At 44.6% G+C, this 19,786-nt stretch overlaps 1 protein-coding gene across 2 annotated transcripts in view; it reads left to right on the top strand.

Moving 5' to 3' along the window:
* Nucleotides 1–9,957: 9,957 nt before the first annotated feature.
* FRMPD4 (FERM and PDZ domain containing 4) overlaps nucleotides 9,958–19,786 on the top strand; it is a 373,615-nt gene continuing 363,786 nt past the window's right edge. For both annotated transcript variants that reach the window (XM_077343239.1, XM_077343243.1), the window contains exon 1: nucleotides 9,958–10,070. In XM_077343239.1, coding sequence (XP_077199354.1) covers nucleotides 9,973–10,070 — 98 coding nt within the window. In that variant the 5' untranslated portion in view covers nucleotides 9,958–9,972. The remainder of the gene's footprint in view (nucleotides 10,071–19,786) is intronic.

The following is a 19,786-nucleotide window of genomic DNA, read 5'->3' as shown; positions in this document are numbered from 1 at the left end:
ACTTCTACATTCACTGCTTCCTCCACAGCTTCTGGGAGGGCATAGAATGGGCTCCCCTCCCCTCCGCTACAGCTTCGGCAGCGAGAATGGACTGCTAGGAAAGGTACAGGGCATAAATGGCCCACACCAAAGAATTCAAGCAGTGAATTTTGATCATCTGGTACTCATGGTCATCAAACAGACACCTCAAGTCCTCAGTGCGTACAAGGATCCCTGACTCTTGGCTCCTCCTCTGCGATGGGGAGATCGGTTTGAGGAGGTCCTGTATGACTCCTAGACGGAGCTCCGGATGGAGCCCCCTCTGGGTGAGGTCCAGTTGCTCCATCCCTTGGGGTCATTCCACTGGGGATCAAAGTCCATCAGGATCCCTCTGTCCACTTCAGTCTGGCGGTCCAGTGCCAAGCTCTCCCGCTCCTAGTCTGAGGTTCTGGGTACCACTCCACTGGATGATAAGGTATCCACATTAGGCCCCCGCTCTTCACCATCCAGCATTGCAAGGAGGCGGGAGGGGGTTCTCTCCCCAGCCGCTTGATCGCAATGTCCACTGGAGCCATTGCCGGGCCTCGTCCGCTCGGGCTGACTGCTCCGAGCAATTGCCCAGCACTTATTTCTACTGGGCACCATGCCTCAGTTCCTTCATCTTTGGGCACTGATGGTTGCTCGAGGAGCAACTTTGAATCCACAGATTCATAATCGTTGCCTCCCTCAGGTGGGATGATAGTCCCTATGTCTTTTCCCGTCACCGCTGCCATGGTTGGATGGCATATACTTTTCAGGGGGCAAGCAGGGAGTTTATGGTCTCTGTCAAACTGTCACAAACTGAGGATTCCGGTGCATGGAAGAAACCCTCTATCAGACAAAAATCCAACACAACCCCATGGGGTATAAAGGAAAGCAGCCTTTATTAAAAGGATCTGAAAAGCAGAGCAGAACATGCAGAGATAGGTACAGGAGTCATTGACAGAGTCAAGGAACCATGATCTCCCCAGTCTTATATAGGTCTGAGGGTTCAGGTGGGAACAGCCTTTGATCTTTTAGGTGTGAACTCTTAAGACATCTAGTCTCCTTCCCCGGATGCCGGATGGCCCACAGCTGGCTGTTTTATCGCCTCTCGGAGAACCAAGGACACTGATAGATAAGACCGAGTTCCCAGTTGGGGGAATGGGCATATGTGTTAGTGTGTTGTAAACAACAGATGAAAGGGAACCAAGAGTTGGGGGGGGGGTTGAAGCAGGGTCAAACTGAGCCAACTACACCCTAAGCCAACCTTCCTGAGCCACCTGGGAGACAGGATATAACACACACACCCTTACAATGCTCTCCAGGCCCATCATTGGCCATTTTGGGAGGGGAGGGGCAGGTTGACATATGGTTATATCACCCAATAAATGTTTAACTTTTTTTTTTAATTAATTAACTCCCACCCATTTGGGAAATCCTTTTAGGGTTGTCAAGAAACCCCAGGCTTTCACAAAACCCTCAATGAGAAAGCCTGGATTACTTAGATTCATGGAATATAAGTCTATCAATGGCTATTAGCCATGGTGTCTGAGGAGACACTAGTCCTCTAAATCTCCAAACCAGGGGCAACATCAGGAGAAAATGTTGGTCTCTGTGCCCTGTTGTTGGCCATTTGGAGGAACTGATTGGCTTGTTTGAGACAGGATGCTGGACTAGATGGAATATTGGGGGCTTTCCGCACCGGGATCTTTGTAGCAAATTGGTTGCTGAATGAAAAATCGCCATTTAAAATAGTGGAATTCGTCGTTATGCATACTTGCCTTTGTAGTAGAATCCAGTTGCGTTTTGTAGCGTTTCCCACAGGCTTCCGGTCTTGGCAAAAATCGCTAGCCAGGAAGCGCTATTGCCAAGCTCGTCCCACCCCTGGCCGTCAAGCAGAGCCCTCCACTCAGAGCCCTCCTTCCCCCAAGGAGATGTCACTGGCGGCCGCCTCCAGCAGGCGAACCGCCTTGCCTTGCGCTGCGAAAGGAAGTCTCAAAATATATCCATCTGTGGAAGGCAGTCCGGGCATTTTGGAGATGGTGGATGCGAGCAACTCAAGATCCACCCCCCAATCGCGCGCGCGCACACACACACACACACACGTGCACGCGCTGGCGGCGGCGGCGGGGTGGGGGCTCCATCTGCCTGCTCGTCTCTCCTTTCCTCCGCTTCTCCGCCCCCCCTCCCGGCGCACACAAACACGCGCGCCCGCCGCCTGGGGAGCAGCCCACCAGGACGCGGGGCTCCGGGCCGGACCGCCACCTCGTGGCGCTCTGCAGACTCCTTAGGGTCCGAGCGTCGGGCCCAGGGTGGCAGGGCTCCGGCTCCCCCGTGCCAAAGCACCGGCTCGTACGGTCCTCTTGCCGGGCGCGCCTCGGCCGGCAGTCTCGCCCAGGTGTGGCGGATGCAAAAGGTTAGGCGACTCGAGGAGGTGGAAAGCGGGCCAGAAGCTCGCCGCGTCGTTCCTCCCGGAGCCCTCCGCCGCTGCCTCCGCGGCCACACAGCCGGGAACCTCCAGCAACGATGCTCGGAGGGAAGCTCGCTCTTTGCACACCGGCGGGGACAAGCCAGCCGCTTCCATTCACGGGGAAGGAGGGCGGCAGGGAAAAATCGGAGTGCGATCCAGAAGGGGTGGATACACCTGAGTGGGGGGGGGGAGACGCAGCCAATGGGTGGCCATTAGCATGCTCCCAAACAGCCCCTTTCCCTTTAAGAAATTAAAAAAAAACACACCCATTGCAACGAATCTGTGTTGATTCGTTGCAACGGAGAGACCCATCCAGCTGCCTGGTGTGTTTGAGCTGTCATTTCATCGTTGTCACGCTCCCACCGAGTGGAAAAAAAAAATCCCCCCCCTCTCATGGGCCCAATTTTTGGCCGAAAAAAGTGTAAAAAATAAAGGGAAAATACATCAGCAAACGGGCTTCTCTGTGTTTGTGCTTAGTGACTCTGGGGAGGGACTGAAGCCGGGGAAGCCTTTAAACAGGAAGAGGCTTGCTGGTGCGTTTATCCCCGCTCGCTCGGAGAAAAAAAAATGGCGATCGCTTCGCCGGAAGATCAGAGGAGAGAGCCAGGGGGAGGGACTTTGTAGAAACCGCAACAATGTTAACGCACAGGTCTTTTTCGCTAGAGTTGCAGATTGGTTGCAGGAGTGTATCGCTTTCCGGAGGGTGAATCCACTTTTGGGGATTTCCCTGAAAGCGCTACAACGAAGCGCTTTTTGCGGATCGGTTTCAGGTGTGTGGCAGATTGTCAACGACGTTGTGCATAACGGCAAATCAATAGCGTTTTCAATTGGCAACCATTGTGCGATTTTGAAGGCGTGCGAAAAGCCCCTTGGTTTGACCCGGCAGGGCTGTTCCTATGATCTTACTTTGTCAGGGTTTATTTTCTATGTGAAGTTTCTTGTACTTTCAGAATTACACTATGTGCGCCATCTGTTGTTTCTGAAAGTCTATGCAACAGGCTATAAAGGCAGGTATCTCATTTTTATTTTCCTCACCCTGGATTTATTTGTTTATTATTAATTTGATTTGTAGCCTGCAACTCCCACACAGTGGCTTGTGGTGAGTAACAGCATATAAACCCATATTTAAGGCCTCACCTGGATTACCCAGGCAATCCTGATCCCATCAGATCTTGGAAACTAAACAGGACTGACCTTGGATAGTAGAGACCACCAAAGATTCGGATGGAGTTACTCCAAAGAACATTAGAGGTCATGACATGGAGGCAGGGAATGGCAGGCCCCCTTCCAATATCCCTTGCCTGGTTGCCAGATCATCGGATCTCCTGACCAAACTACACACACACCATACAATAAATAAATAAATACCCTGGAACTTAGTATGGGAGAACTACCCTTAACTGAAGCCGTCTTCTATGTTGCAGGTTCTTTTCTGGGTTCACTTAAGGCAGTGGTCCCCAACCTTTCTGAGGCTGGGGAACGGCAGGGCATCGAGCCGCGCCAATGCGGACCACGCCTGTGGGCCGTGCCCGTGCGGGCCGTGCCCGCGCATCGGGCCGCGACCGCACGGGAAAAAGCTTCCTGGGCCGCAAGCTTGCGGCCTGGGAAGTTTTTTACTGCGGGGGGGCGGGGAGAGGGAGCTGCGGCCCGGCGCCATGGCCTTCGCAGCCTGCCACCGGGCCGCGGGCCACAGGTTGGGGACCACTGACTTAAGGAAACTAAGTTGATCTCTTGATCTCTACAGCTGTGAGTTTCCTGACAGTAGACTTCCACTCTTGGTTCATTGTCAAAAACAGCAGGAGCAGCTAATGGCTGTTTAATATATTTCATCCCTAAGGAAAGCTGTCATGTTATGAATAGCAAGATTTGAGTCCAGTAACTCAAGACCAACAAAAGTTCCATCATATAAGCTTATAAGAGTTAAAGTTTTCTTTTTCAGATAGAAAGCTTTGACTTTTGAAAGCATAAACATTCTTTAAAGTGTTACTGGACTTGTTCTTCTATGGCAGATCTACTCAGCTACACACCTGAAACTACCTTATGGATAGCAGCACTTGTTCAGATGCTCAGTTTGTATTCATCGGTACAGATTTAGTGGCACCAACTCCTCAAATGCCATTTAGAAGTGGCGGAGAATTGAACACTGGCACTTGGTCAGCTTTCTTGAGCCTACATATCTATAAATCTCTGGGACCAGAATGGTCAGATACTCCTTACTCATTTTCTCCAACGCAGGCTAATGTTGGGCCACGGAAGAAATATATCTCATTTCAGACATAGAAGAGAACTTCCTTCTAAATCAGTTTAGTATGCAAGACTCCATAAAGCATTAAGCAGAAGATCAAATCACATATTAGCTTTTAGGTTTATGTGTAAGTAGACTGTCAATTTATCTTAACATTGGAGTATTCTCAAATGTCTTTTGCTGAGTATTTCATTTTCCACATATTTTCAGAGCCTTTGTGATATCATTAACTTCTTACTAGGTTGTTTAGTATATAAAATGTATCTTTTCCCCCTTAATGATAGCTGAACTTCACCTCAAAGGTTGTTGCCAGAATAAATTAGATAATTATGCTAAAGACGATATCTGACAATATGTGCTGCAAAAATGATTAGTACTAAAACAGCAATAATAAACATAACATCTAGAGTACCTGTTCAGTATGCAGAACCTACAATTTAGCAGTTATAACAATAATACCACTGATTGTCAAGTTCAAAACAAGAGAATCAAATCATAAATTGCTTCAACACTAGGAACCTTTCACACAGCTGAAGCATTTCTTTACCACAAACTGTTGGAAGCGGTATAAAAACAATAGTTCTATACAGCATTTCATATAGTGCTTTATACTTCATAAAAATCCAAAAGCACCCATCCTTACAGGAAAGATCCTAGTATGTTTACTCAAAAGTAGGTGCAGTTCTGCAAAGATTCTGCTTTGATCGGCCACTGTCTCTTTCTGTTTCCTCTTTCCATTCTTCAAGTTTCTGTCATAAATTGTATCCTTAAAAATGAGAATAAATCAGGTGCTGCTATCCTGAGAATCTGGCCACTTCTTTTTATACAAGGATGTCACAAATTCTGATGAAAACCTCCTTGTTAGGATATTCTTCAGCGATTAGTCACTGCCACCAGACCTCTGTGGTCTGCTTCTCTCCTCCCAAGGTAGAAGCTGACAGTGAGGAGATGGCTCAGGAGGATATGCAACAAGATCATATCTGTGACTTTTGCTGTCTTTAGATCCTGAGTCGTTGTAGCTTCTCAGTTTACAGTTCCATTCAGATGAGAACCACTATGGCGTGATTAGGTTTAGGATTGTGTTAGACTAGCAATAATGCCCATTGTGTGAAGAAATACAGGCACTAGAAAATTGTTTAGGGATAGGATAGGAGAAGGCTAGCAGGACTGGGGCTAGGTCATGCACCCCTGGAATGCAGTGGGGGGGGGGAAGGGCTAGTTTGGTCTCCCTCCCTTGACCAGGAGCCTGTCTCTATCGGTCTACCCTCCCCACAGCTCTTCTCAGAAGGGGGTGGCTGAAGCCTAACATCGGGGGTGGGGTAGAGAGGCTCCCTTCTCCGCCCACCTGTCATTCCCTTGATTCATGGCATCATCAACAGCTCAGCCCTTCTCAGCACTCTGACTATGGTGGCTGGCTGGTGGGCAGGGAGGGGCAGTGGCCAGGTGAAGGAAGAGCTGATGCAGTTGTGAAGCTATAGTTAAACACCAGTCAAGAGCAGTTAAGCATCAAAAGGACAGCATTTTGAGATTTGCTTTGATGGTAATTTGCATACTATCCCCAAAAAACTAATTTATGATAAGAACCTGCAAACATAATAAAAGCTAAGAATTACAACTTCACATCTACATAAGAAACATATCAGTCAATCTTTCTCCCAACAATCCAAAGATATCAGTCAAATACTTTTCTTTTTACAGCATGGAATTTTTCTTTGGAACTGGTGACCCAAAGAAGGGGCGAGGGACATGGCTCAGTGAAACAGTATCTGTTTTGCTTGCAAAACAACTCGAATTCAGTTCCCAACAGATCCAGTTTAAAAGGTCAAGTAGTTGATGTTATAAATGGCTTCATTCTGGAACCATGGACAGCCACTGCCAGTCTGAGTAGAAAATGCTGACATTAATAAGATTGATGATGTGATTCTGGATAAGGCTATATCATGTCTATGTGATTCTACAACCTTTGACTCTGTAGGAGAGAGGTTTAGTGTCACTTGCAAATTTACATCAATAGCCAGGTAGGTTTAAAGCTGTCATTTCAGCTGAGTTGAAGATAAAGGAGATCATGTAACAGGAATTCTTATCAATTAGAGATAAAACAAATGAATGCTGTGATATACTGACTGAGAACATCTACTGCACTGTTGTCTACTCTGGCTGGCAGCAGCTCTCCATGATCGGTGGGAAAAAAGACCTTTACCAAAACGTCCTGCTAAGATTCTTTAGCGGAGTCTTCTGCACCCAAATAATTTTCCACGTAGCACATATAGTATGTGCTACAGGCCACACACTTCCAGGGCCCCTGTGAGGTGCCTTCCCCCCATGGGGGGACTCTAAGGACTGTCAAAGTAGCACCCCTTTCCACTGTGGGGGGCCTGTCCACCCCCATTCTGGCTGTTCTCCCTAAAATCAAATGTATACTGAGCACAGATTGTACCCGGGCTCACTGTAATTTGTGAACAACTTTGCAGGATGGTTGTGAAAATAAAATGAGGAAAGAAAGCCATGTACACTGCTCTGATTTCCTTAGAGAAAAGGTGGATTAAAATGTACTATGTAGCTTAAAATAACTTTATTTCTAAGATATGCTTGACATTTTGTGATTTCCCAGAAAGTCATTCTTACCTTTATAACCCCCACCTCATTTTCAGCTTGGTAGCCTTTCTTAGTTATGAATATGGTGAATGCACTTTAGATATATGAGTGTCGTGATCGGGGCAAGGGGGCAATGCAATACATTTTCTTACATTTGGAAGTTCAATCAGGAGGCATAATTATTTTGGAATTGCTTCTTTTAAGCTTTGGGAGGAAATGTGTAGAACCAATGAGAACCTAGTGAGGGTTAAGCTCTTTAAGATCCATTGCTTCCAACAGGAAGGTTTAAGTATATGCTAAATTCTCTAATTGAATTTAGAAAGACTTAGAAAAGATTAACTTTGGCTGGACTGTATCCAAGGTTAATCCTTCAGGTTGACAAGGATGTTTTCCTTTACCTATGAGATAACCGTTTTATATTTTGACTCTGCATCACTATGCAGATTTTAAAGCTGAGCTGTTTGTTTGGGTTCAGACATATATTACCCCATCACAAACCTTGCTTCAAATAATGTTTGTTTCTTTTTGTCAAGAAATACATAGAAAATAGAATGAAGAGGATTTTAAATTTTATATATTTATTTTTGGAAGACTGGTCTTGTCTTTAACTATATTGACAAGGAACATGAATTGTGTCCCTAACTCTGAAACATTATGTCCATGTACAATGGGAAAGACAGACTCCACAGGACATGTTCTCCCACTCTTGAGTAAACTCCACGACTGCTCAGAGGAGACTTACTTACCGTACTTGCCGGCGTATAAGACGACTGGGCATATAAGACGACCCCCCAACATTTCCACTCAAAATATAGAGTTTGTTACATTACATTATAGTACTATGGGCCACTATGGGCAGCTATGTCTATCCCAACTGAAGTGCACCTGGCGTACAGGATGACCCCACCACTTGGAAGCATGTTTTTCAGTGGGGGAAAGTAGTCTTATACGCCAGCAAATACTGTAGATAAATTACCAAATAGTAAAAACCTGTCTTTTTCAAGCCACATGGACAAATTCTGTGCTTATTCATGCAGAGTCCGAAATACGATAATTGATGGTAATAGTGGCTAGCATATATTATGATGTCTAATGTTTAAGTTACATACTCTTTTATATGATTTTATCTTATTCAGATGATCTTTTACTGTTTTATCTATATTTGATACTTGATATTTAATGGTCTATGACCATAAAAATAAATAAAAAAGCATAAATTGTGTATGGTACTTTTATTCGGTTTAATCGTCTGATCTATTAGTGGAAAGTACTAATGGCCTTAGAAATTCCTGACTCTCAGCTCCCTCCAAAAGCCATTTTAGGTAACATGGCTATGGTGCTGACTTCCCTATGAAACATTCTTCTGCCTGATGGCCTGGTGGCTGCCTGATGGCCATAGTTGGTACACAGGGACATATGGAAGGAGTAGGTACTTCAAATATGTTGGTCCCACTCATGAAGGGCTTTAAAGGTCATAACCCACAGCTTGGATTGAACTCAGAAACAGACTGGCAGCCAATTTAACTGTTTCAAAATGGGCAACATATGTTTCTGCTGGCTAGCATCCAACTGTAGTCTCAACCTGCTCTGAAAAAGCCAACTTCACTCCATCTATGACAAGTGGGTTCAGTCCCTCTAGAATATCAGCCTTCCCAACTAGCATGACCTCTTTCTAGATTCAGAAGTACTCAAAAGGGTATAACTTTGCTTAGGCTACAATGCTAACGCATTAATTTGTTCACTGCAGCTGCTCATAGCTGTTATTGCTGAATTATTATGGAACTATTTTGTATTTAATTTTGTTGTAAATATTGGTTGAGAAATATTCTAGTTATTTTAAATAAATATTTTTAGAAGTTTTGCTTGGCAAACCTGTATTAATATTTACATATCTTCTTCCCCTTCTTTCTGTTCCAATTTCTTCTTAACATTATTTGAGGTACCAGAACTCCCTGTATTTAGAAGTAGTATGACAGGGTTGTACTTTTGAAAGTATATCTAATTGCTTGCAGAGTTGTCCTCTGATAATACTTTTCTAGAATGGACCTTCTTGAAATGAAACATCCATGCTATTTCTTTATCCCTGTGGTCTGCCTCAGAAAAGAGAATTTCTTTATCTGGTAAAAGTATTTGATGCCATCCCAGGTTTGTAGTTTTGCCATAGATGTTTCAAGGATGCTACCAGAACTCAATGATCTCCTACCCAAAGAAAACACTATCTTTAAAAAAAAAAAAACCTCTCAAGCAGATCAACATTCAGATGCTTTCCCCAACATTTTTTTGGAAGTCTCTAAGACCAAATGTTAGAGCTGTACGTCAGCGTCAGTCCAGATTCTTGTAAAGGGTGGGGGAACCTCTTGCGGTTGCTATCACAGCCAATGCTTTTGCAAAGCACTCTAAGTACATGACCTCTTAAACATATCTGGTTTCTAACCGGCAGAATAATGAAATATGATTGGCCTCCAAGCACTTATTGCCTCTATTTTCCCATTCGCTGAGTCGAGGTCCTACTCTTACCATTCCCTTAGCTATTTCTGTTGCTTTCTCGTTTCACTTGTGAAGAACTCTTGTCCACCGTTCTTCTGAAAAATCCCAGGAAAATGACTGCCTTTTGTTTACCCAATGAAGAAAAAAAAGATTAGGTAATTTCTGTCAAGAAATCATGGAAAAGGACTTCAATGAAGAAGAAATTCAGCAAACCCTCTGTCTCCCCTGGGACACTGGCAAGGTCACAGATGATGAGGAGAAGCAGCTTTGTCAGTGAGTAATAATATTTCCATTATTTAACTTCCCTGGCATGATTCCCATATGATCCATTCATGATGAAACCCCTTAAACAAATCTCAGTATGTGGAACAACAAAAAAAGCAACCCTGATTCCTTGTATCGGTATGTAAGGGCATGATTTGAGATGTTCTCAGCATATGATTTATAGCAGGTCATCATCTGATCTGACAGATCTGCCCACTGTATAAAATGTATGTTATGATTTTTTTAAAGGTGTGTTGCTTCGAATTTGCTCTGCAGCAATGCTTGTACAGCAGCATAAATTATTCCTCAGTTTTAAATCTTTTTTGTTCAGTGTTCAAACTGTCTCTTGTAAATAGTATACATTATTTATTCGTCCATAAGTTCTGAGTTTGTTAATATGGATGGCACAAATGAGCAATGCGGTGGTGAAGGTGAAAAGGCAGGAGGTTGATAAAGTGATACAGTTTCAGTGTCACGCCGCCTTTAGGTTTTAATGTTGTAAAAAAAGTGCAATGCTAGCAACATTTCAGTAGTAATTGTGGCTGTGTCTTTGGATCACTACAGCATGGCATTACATTTACTTACTTAACACATGCATGCTAATGTGCTTTATAATCAATACAGCATTTCTGAGTGGATGCACTCGTTAGGGGAATTATTTAGGAGAGGAGATTGATATATTTACTACCTGAAGCTCCCGCCGGCTACCTACTCGATTCTGGCATCTTCTATCTACTCTGGCAGAACTTGATAGACATAAAGGATTAAGAATAGTATAATTTCTAAACCTAGAAAGGGTTAGAGTTCCTTCCAGCCTGCACCCCTTATTTATGACATTATTATTCCATCGTTCCAAGGAACTCAGAAAATGAACAGTATATCTGTCTCCCCCACTATTTTATTGCCATAACAAAACTCTGTGAGGTAGAATGGGCTAAGAGATCGTGACTGGCACGTCACCCAAGAAGATTCATAGGTAAATATAGATTTGAACTTGGGGTCTTTAAGATGGCCATACAATGTCTTATACCACACTGGCTCTCCCTTGCCTTTGAGCTACTAAATATAGTATAGAGCTTTCTAGATCCCTTTCTAGATCCTTATCTGTTTCTTGAGGATTATTTTTAAAATGAATACCATAAAGATGACTTCATCGTTCACCTTCTTTCCATTTGCCAGGAGTTTTTCACAGGCCTCAGCATAAGCCATGCTCTTCCACAATATCACCCTTATCCTGGTTTTCACATATCGTTCCTGTTAAGCAGCAAATTCCCAAAGAGAATAAAAAGACAAGCTCCATTTTCTTCTTCAGTGGTAGTTACTAACCATGTCCTATCGATAGTAAGTGATTTGACAAGAGAAGGTGTGTCTGCTTGGCAAGCCTCACATACTCCCACCACACATATCAGCGCAGAGCCAAAGATGCCAGAAAAGCAGTCTGGAAAGACGGCATGGGAACCAGTCCTCTGAGAGCACCTCTAGTGCTGAAACTGCTCTCCTGTCTCCTGAATTTGAGGAGGGGTCTGGCTTCTACTACAGATGGGGAACAACCCCTGACAAATGCAAGAGAATGATCATACCAGTGCTGGTCTGGCAATACAGTCCTGAGCAGTTATACTCAAGAAAGCTGAAAGCTATGGGTTTAAACAGGAGCCACTGCATAAGATTGTGCTGTGAATCACCATTGAAAGGAGAGCCTGAGACAAGGCTCAGTTGTAACACATGCTGGATGGCAAAACGTACCCCATGTGTTTGGTACATGCACAACATTATTCTATCTCTATTACCCACATGCTCACCCCTTTGCTATTTGGCCACCTATGTTCAAAGAATGGAACAAATGAATGTACTTTTCTTGGTTTATGAATTAGAATTTTTCCCTAAACAGAATACAGAAAGCCTGTAAATGGCCCATTCCGCACCTGTGATGACGCTCTGGGCTGCCACCAGTGCATTTTGGCAAAGCAGCATACTCCGCCACTTCCTGTGTCCCCATAGGAAACAGCTTTCAGCAGTGAACCCTGTCTGCACCAGATTTCTGTGTCCCAACAACGCAGATGGGGCAGAAAGGTTCTGCCACGCACAGGGCGAGGGGGGGGGGCATTCTTTTGCAAATTAAAAAAAACATCCTCATTCAGCCACAAAGCACCGTGAAGCCAAGTGGGACATTTTTTGTCCCTGCCAGTATGCCATAACGCAGGGCACCAGAGCTCTAGGCCTGGGAGAGGGCCAGGCTGGCAGTGACATCATGTGGAAGTAGGGATTAGCCCTGCTGCCATATGAGCATCCACCCAGCCATTTCTCCTTGCGTGGAATGAGCCATGTAGTTTAGTGCTTAGATGAGGGATTCCCAACCAGGGATCCAGGGATCCCTGGGGGTCTGCAGACTTTCCCCTCCTACCTTAATGGACTTGACCACAGGCTGCTTTCCAGCCTACATAAAGCTTAACCACAGTAGTAGTAAAGGGGAGGGGAAGGGGTAAAAGGAGGGTGAGGGGTACAGGTGGTGATGTCACTCCAAAGGGCATGGCAGGAAGGTGTGGCCAGCTGACATCACTTACGGGGGGCCTCAAAGCCTGAACATTTATTTCACGGGCTCCCCCACATTCAAAAGGTTGCAAAAGGCTGGCTTAGACTGTCAAACTACGATATGGGACCCAGATCCAGATTTCTGTTCAGCCCTGAAGCTCCTTGGGTAAACTTGGGCCAGTTAATCTCCTTCAACGTAACCTATCTCACAGGGCTATTATGAGCATAAAATGGAGGTGGGGAGAATGCTGATGTAAGCTACTTGGGCCTCCATGGGGGACAAAAGTGGAGTATAAATATCTAAATGAATAAATAGACCAAATATATAGCATTGGGCTCATTCTGATAATTACATGTGGCTCTCTCAGGTCTTTTACTTCTGAATCAGATTCAAATGAGGAACTGTGGGTTGGTTGCAGGTGAGCATCTAATGCCATTGTGGGGGGAGAGGGATATGGAACTAAGTGCCACATTTCCTCCACCCAATTTTGGGCCATCTTTACTTTCCCCAGCTAAATGGTGTGGTAGCTGCTACAGTGGCAGCTGTGAACCAATGAAAAGATGGGGAGTGTCAGCATTGTTCTCCCCTCTCCCACAACCCTTGCTGCTGCTTCCATTATGATGAGGCTGCATTTTCGTGCCCATTGTGAAAGCATCATGTGATCGAGAAGATATGGTTTAAGTGAATGGTTAAAATTGATAGCAGTATCCTTTAATAAAAGCCAATGAATGCTCAGAGTCCTGTCAGAGTTTCAGTGAGGCTAACGGACTAACCATTTCCTGCATCTCCCAGTTATGTGGCCTTTGAGTTATCATGTTTCTAGATTTAGGTTGATTCTGCAGCTGCAGAATGACCTGATAGAGATGAGTTGTATATTGTGTTGCATTTGTATGGTTGCCAGCTCTGGCTTGTGACATTTTTGCAGATTTTGGGGGTGAAGACTGGGGACAATAGAAATTGGGAAGAAACGTTGGCAGAGTATAATGTCATAGACGCTATCTTTCAACATAGCCGTTTTCTCCAGGGGAATCTCTTTTACCTGGAGAACTTTTGTATTTCTGGGAGATCTCCAGCTGCCACCTGGAAATTGGCAACCACATGTGATTTTCAACAACTGAAGAGTACTCTCGAACTGAAGCTGTAGCAGCAGTGGCCATTGTCCTGATCTCAGCACAAGTTGAAAGCTGAACTGTTATTACAAAGGAGAGGACACGCAGTAATGGGTTTAAACTTCAAGTACAACGATATAGGCTAGATATCAGGAAAAAAATTTTCACAGTCAGAGTAGTTCAGCAGTGTAATAGGCTGCCTAAGGAGGTGGTGAGCTCCCCCTCACTGGCAGTCTTCAAGCAAAGGTTGGATACACACTTTTCTTGGATGCTTTAGGATGCTTAGGGTTAATCCTACGTTGAGCAGGGGGTTGGACTAGATGGCCTGTATGGCCCCTTCCAACTCTATGATTCTATGATTCTATGATTCTACATCTAAAAAAAGGAAAGTTTTTTATTTCCCAGTGATTTGTTGGAACACCTGTTCATTTCTCTTTGTTCCATTTTTGATGTTCTTGTTTCTCAATGTTACACGAAGACTGTTTCTGCACTGGAGGCTTTGCACCAGGCTGCAGGCTGGAGTTTGAACTGGGGCAAGTTGCCCCGCCTCTTCCTGCTCCCACATGGGAGAGCATTTGGCATGGTGTACCTAGTCCACCCTGGATTTGTGCTCCCACAAAGGAGCCGGGGTTGCAAAGTTCCCAGTGTGGAAATGGTCAAAGAGAATGGTCACAGAATGTGGAAGTTTTCAGATAAATAAAAATGCAAAGCCTGTTAGTATTAAAGAGAGCTATCACTGCATTTCCTACAGCTCTGGTAATGCCAACAGGATTGCATGTTGTGAAACGCAGACCTGGCAGATGAATGCATTTAGACTGCTTTTTCCACTCAGTCAAATATACACTAAAAAGACCCTCTGAAGACAGGATTACATTTTGAGCTCTTAGAGCTCACATCTAGAGTAAAGATTTTTGTCTCACGTTACAGATAATTGCTGACCGAGTATAATGCAATCCCCCCCAGTGAACAGGAACTGAAAGGCTTGGGATTTCTGTGATGTAATAGATCATTGATCTTGACTGGGTGGGGAAGGCAGTGGTAACTGGATCTCTCTCCTTGCGATTTCTTACCTATGGGCTGCATTTATTTGTTCTTGCCCACTTCAGAATCTTGATAGATATTTTAAATCCTGCTTGCAGCTAACAACAGCAATCAACAAGGAACTAGACCAGATTTAAGCATCCTTAAATCTGTGCTGGATAGTGGGCAATGTCTCTAAAGCACCATAGCTTTTCAGGTAGGATTCTAGAATTATGATGAACATCAATGGCTAGGATTTATTTAAGCTGTCCTATGTATGATGCAGAACAAGGTGCTAGAAATCTGTATAATGACGGTATAATTCAGGTGGTTGACGGGGGTTATCAGACTGGGATTGCCTAGGTTTACCAGCTGTCCTGATAATGGCGGGACACGTCCGCCTTTGGTGGAAAAGTCCCGCATCCCGCCAGAGTCTTCCAAAGTTCCAATATAAGGCAGCTTCACTTGTTCATGTGTTTTAGATTTGAACTCCCTTCATTAAAGTGCTGATTGTTTGCGCAAGAGCCAAGCTAAGGGAGAAAAGGGCAGAGCCAACTGAAAATGCTATAGCTACCCATGGCTGTGATCCGTGGATATCTAAATCCTTGGATTGTGGCCACATGGAAGATAAACATAGCTTTTGGCACACTTGGTAGAAGTTTTCAGAAGATGTCCTAAGGTTTAACTTTTTTTGTGTGTGTTTGTTTTGCTTCCTGTTTTTCATCAGTAGGCACCTTTACCAAAAAAAAATCTTAATAATTTATCTGCTTCTTCTGTTGTTTGCAGAAGTTGTCTCTGCCTTGTGACAGCTGAAAACAGAACAAAGGTACTGTCTGCTTTGTACTTGGTATTCCAAAACCTTAACCAAACAGGGCAGAGTTTTTCCTCAAAGGGACTGATATACAGCAACCCTGAGTTGGAGAAACATTTGGTTAGGTAGTTTTTATTAAAGCATATTTCACTTCTTGTCTACACAAGACATTGCATACTTTTTAGAGAATGTGATTAATAATCCTTCAGGCTTTATTTACAAATTCCCTCTAGTCCTCAGTTGCTAGATGTTTTCATACAGCAACTTTTGCATCAAAGGTCAAACTAACCGTCTAGCTGTTCAGAAGCAGTTCTTAAGGGGCATCCAGGGCATTTCAGTCTATTGGTTTGAACAGCCACAGTGGAATCTTTTGAGATGCTGATTGTATAGAAATAATCTGTGATGTTTGTTTTCGATAGTTTGCACATAGGATTAAAATAACAGTGTTCCAGTGTTGATTAAGTGCATCTCTCCGTGTGTCTGTTCTGTGTCGCGTGTCTGTGTGTCCATATGTCCTTTGCTAGCATATCTCATCTTCTGGGATTACAACAAAGAGAAGAAATCTTTCTGGTCATACTTTTTTAAAAAGAGAAAAATGCAGGAGAGAACAGGAACGCAGCAAAGTCACCTTTGTTGAAATATGTGTACTTTGACTGGGAAAGGAAGAATGGCCCAAGGGATGGTTCTGTTAAGGGAAAAGAACTGAGATAGAGGAAGGGATAATGTCAAAAAGGTATGATTTTCTGACAGAAGTGGAGAGAATAACCTGATGCATGGCAAGCTTAGCAACATGAGAAAGAGGGAAATGTTCCTCCTGACCTGAGAAGGTAGCAGATCTGTGGCTGATAGTCTCACTCGATTCTGAACCTTCAATGTGCTTTGCAGCTGGATTTTCCTGTGCTGAACAGGAAAAATGACTTCTACAATGCATTCAAAGTGAATTATCCAAAGTGTACATGATAGCCCAGGGCCTGGTCTGGGCATTTGGGGATCGTTTGCCTAGTGTGCAGTACCCAAAATGAGTGACCACTAGACTGGAAAACCTTTTATGATTTTATTCAACTGCAGATGAACAAAATGACACAGGGGAGTTGTCCCAGAAAAGCCTGTGTGTCAAACAAAGGATTAAATGAGATTTTATAATATTCCATTGAAAGCAGGGAAAGATGATGCTTTTCAAGTCAAACCAATAACCTGGGGTCTACACCCCCTTGCAGATCCCACAGGATCAATTGCCATTATGCTAAGTCACCGGGAAAAGGTTACAAAAGGCAATTTTCCATTCTTTCTCAATCCTCTGGTAACATAAACAACTGTCTCTGGCCTTGAGAAAAACAGTCAAGAACAAGTTTTTGGGCCGTTTGTTACAAAACAGTCTGGTACACTAAGCTTCTCTTTACTGAACAATAAAAAAATATGATTTTACTCCCTTATCCATCAACTTGGCCTTGCAGACAACAACAGGGATTGCAGTTGCCAGCAGTAGGCCTCAGGCTTCAGAAGGGCAGACATCACCAGCCAAGCAACCAAGTGGATTTGGGGGCCACGTGCATTCCTTTTGAAGGGATGCATGTGAGGGGAGAGAGCTTTCCCTTCAGCCTAACTGCCGAGAGATGAGCTGTACTTCCAGGGGATTCTCGGACCCCACCTGGAGGCTGGCATCCCTAAACCTCAGGGAGATACAATGCTACACAGTCACCCCTCCAAAGTAGCCATTTTTGCCTGCAGAGTCGGTCTGTATAGTAAGGAGATGAGCAGCAATTCCAGGCCCCACCTGGAGGTTGGCTGTCCCTGGTCTGAACATATTCCTTGAAGTCTGAAAGTGGGGCCTCAAAAGTGTATAATGCCCCCACAGCTACCTAGCAACCCCTGACCTATTTTAGGTCAAGAAAACATTGCAGAGAGGATGTTGCCATATTGGTGTAGATTCATCTTCTGAAATTCCACACTACCGAGGTGTGCATAAACCTGACTAAGGTCAAGACTGCTGGCACAGAGGGACCTCCTCTTAGGGTTGCCATCTTCCAAGTGAGGCTCTCTACCCCACCACCCTCACGGAGAGTCTGCTATGGGGAGAGGAAGGGAAGGCAATTTATTTATTTTATTTATTTACTAGTAGTAGAGCCCGCTGAAACTAAAATTCAGCGGGCGCTAGGGGCCTGGGGAGCTTCCCCCCCATCCGGAAAAAAGCTCCCCAGGCCCCAGGGAACGCGATCCGCGGCTCTGTGAGCCGCGGATCGCGTTCCCTGGGGCCTGGGGAGCTTTTTTCCTCCCCCCCCCGACCCGGGAAGGAAGGAAAAAAGCTCCCCAGGCTCCAGGGAACGCGATCCGCGGCTCGCAGAGCCGCGGCTCGCGTTCCCTGGGGCCTGGGGAGCTTTTTTCCTCCCCCCCGACCCGAAACAGAGCTTCCCAAAACCCGGAGAAGGCGAGCCGCGGCTTTGGGGGCTCCGTGGGGCGGCGGCTCCGTCTCACGTCGGCTCTCTTCTTCTCCGACGGTGGCGGCGGCGGCGGCAGGTAGGCCTCGGCAGCAGCGCAAAGGAGCAACTGCGAGCCGCGCTGTGCGCGGCTCGCAGTTGCGCGGGGCTGGGAATCGGAGGGACCAATCGGCAGGCGCTTTGCGCCTGCCGATTGGTCCCTCCGATTGTCTGTTCGGAGGAAGGGTCCAATCCGGACCCTTCCTCATCCCAGACACAACCCGCCTCAGAACGCCTTACAGTTTTATTTAGTCCGTGGCGCCCGCGGCGCCACGGGCGGTGTTAAGATAGTTGGATTTATATACCGCCGTTGGCCAAAAGGTCTCACGGCGGTTCACAATAAAATATAAAATCACAGTAAAATCACATAAAACCCCATAAATACCCCATTATTACAATAAAAAGATGGCATTCTATTGTGTAACTCTCCCCACTTTCCCCGTTTGTTCAGAGAGAGATTGGAAACTGCTTTGAGACACCTGAAGCCTGCAAGGGGGTTTTTACCCACTACCAGTTTGAATGAATCCCTGCAGTCTACACTGAATTCAATTTCCATTTTTATTTGGGGCGCTTTAAATTTTCCCTCGGCAACATGCATGATTGATTCGTGGTGGCCCTACCTTTCCCCCATGATATCCTGGAGTGGTTATAAGCCTCAATATTTGAAAAACCATAATTAGTAAGTGTGCAGCTTCCTGCTTTTTGTGAATTAACTTCTTTCTCAGTGCCTGGAAACAAAGCAGTCTTCCCTGATTGTCCAGGGCATCTGTTCAAAGTTCCCAGTTGCAAGGCTTCCCTTAAAGTGATTACACTCCAGAAGCCGTAACCTTTCTCATCAGAGATTTGTCTCTTGTTATTTCCCTCTCCTCTGCTGTCACCAATCCTTTCCACCACCACCCCATTCAAGAACAGAAAGAGAGAGACTCCTGAGCTTGGCTCCCCTCCCCGTTCTGAGCTTTTCCAATTGAGTGTAGAACACTTTCTGTTTCAATTGGGGGGGGGGGGGATAAAGACCTGAGTTCAAATCAATCTGAATTCATCAGGATCCACAACGGAATAAATAAAGTAAGCGCAGAATCAGCCCAGGTCTATTCAGAATCCTATTTAGAACTATTTAGTGAAGCATATTCCCAAAGAAGTGTTAGAATTGCACTGCGAATCAGAAACATTTACAGTCTCATTTGTGAGGTTTTAACATAGATAAGATACCTATAAATATTTTTTTCTTGTAGGAAAACTGTAACTTACCAATTATTTCTATGTTGAACAAGTCCATGGGGAGGGAAAATATCAGCATGTCTTGTCTTCATTTAATTCCAATGGGCATTTTGTTATTCTTCCAAGGATATTGCATTTTATTTCAGGGCAGCAGTTTCATCTTGCAGCTTCCCCTTCAATATTTTAAAACAATAAGAGTATTCTACTCCATGTGATAATTTATCATATTTTGGCAATTCTGCTTATAATGTCTCTTCCAAGTAATAAGTGACATGAGATAATAGTTTTTTAGTTGTGAATTAATATCACATGACCATCATGGGGACATCCATTTGCACATGTAGCCTATCCATATACAAACATCTTGCAATGGGCAAATAATGCCCATATGTGGATATTTTGGGTAGGGAATATGGGGCGGGGGGGGGGGAGAGACTTAAACTGCCATGTCATTATTTTGGATTTCCGGTCCTGGTGATCTGGAAATAGCATTTTGGTTGTGCTCTGCTCAGCAGAGTGTATTTTTATTTGATTTTAAACTGCTTTTTAATCTCTTTTTATTT

Source organism: Paroedura picta, chromosome 6, assembly GCF_049243985.1.
Source record: "Paroedura picta isolate Pp20150507F chromosome 6, Ppicta_v3.0, whole genome shotgun sequence".
Taxonomy (NCBI): Eukaryota; Metazoa; Chordata; class Lepidosauria; order Squamata; family Gekkonidae; genus Paroedura; species Paroedura picta.
The sequence above is the reverse complement of the archived record's forward strand: the minus strand, read 5'-3'. Positions and strand labels throughout refer to the sequence as shown.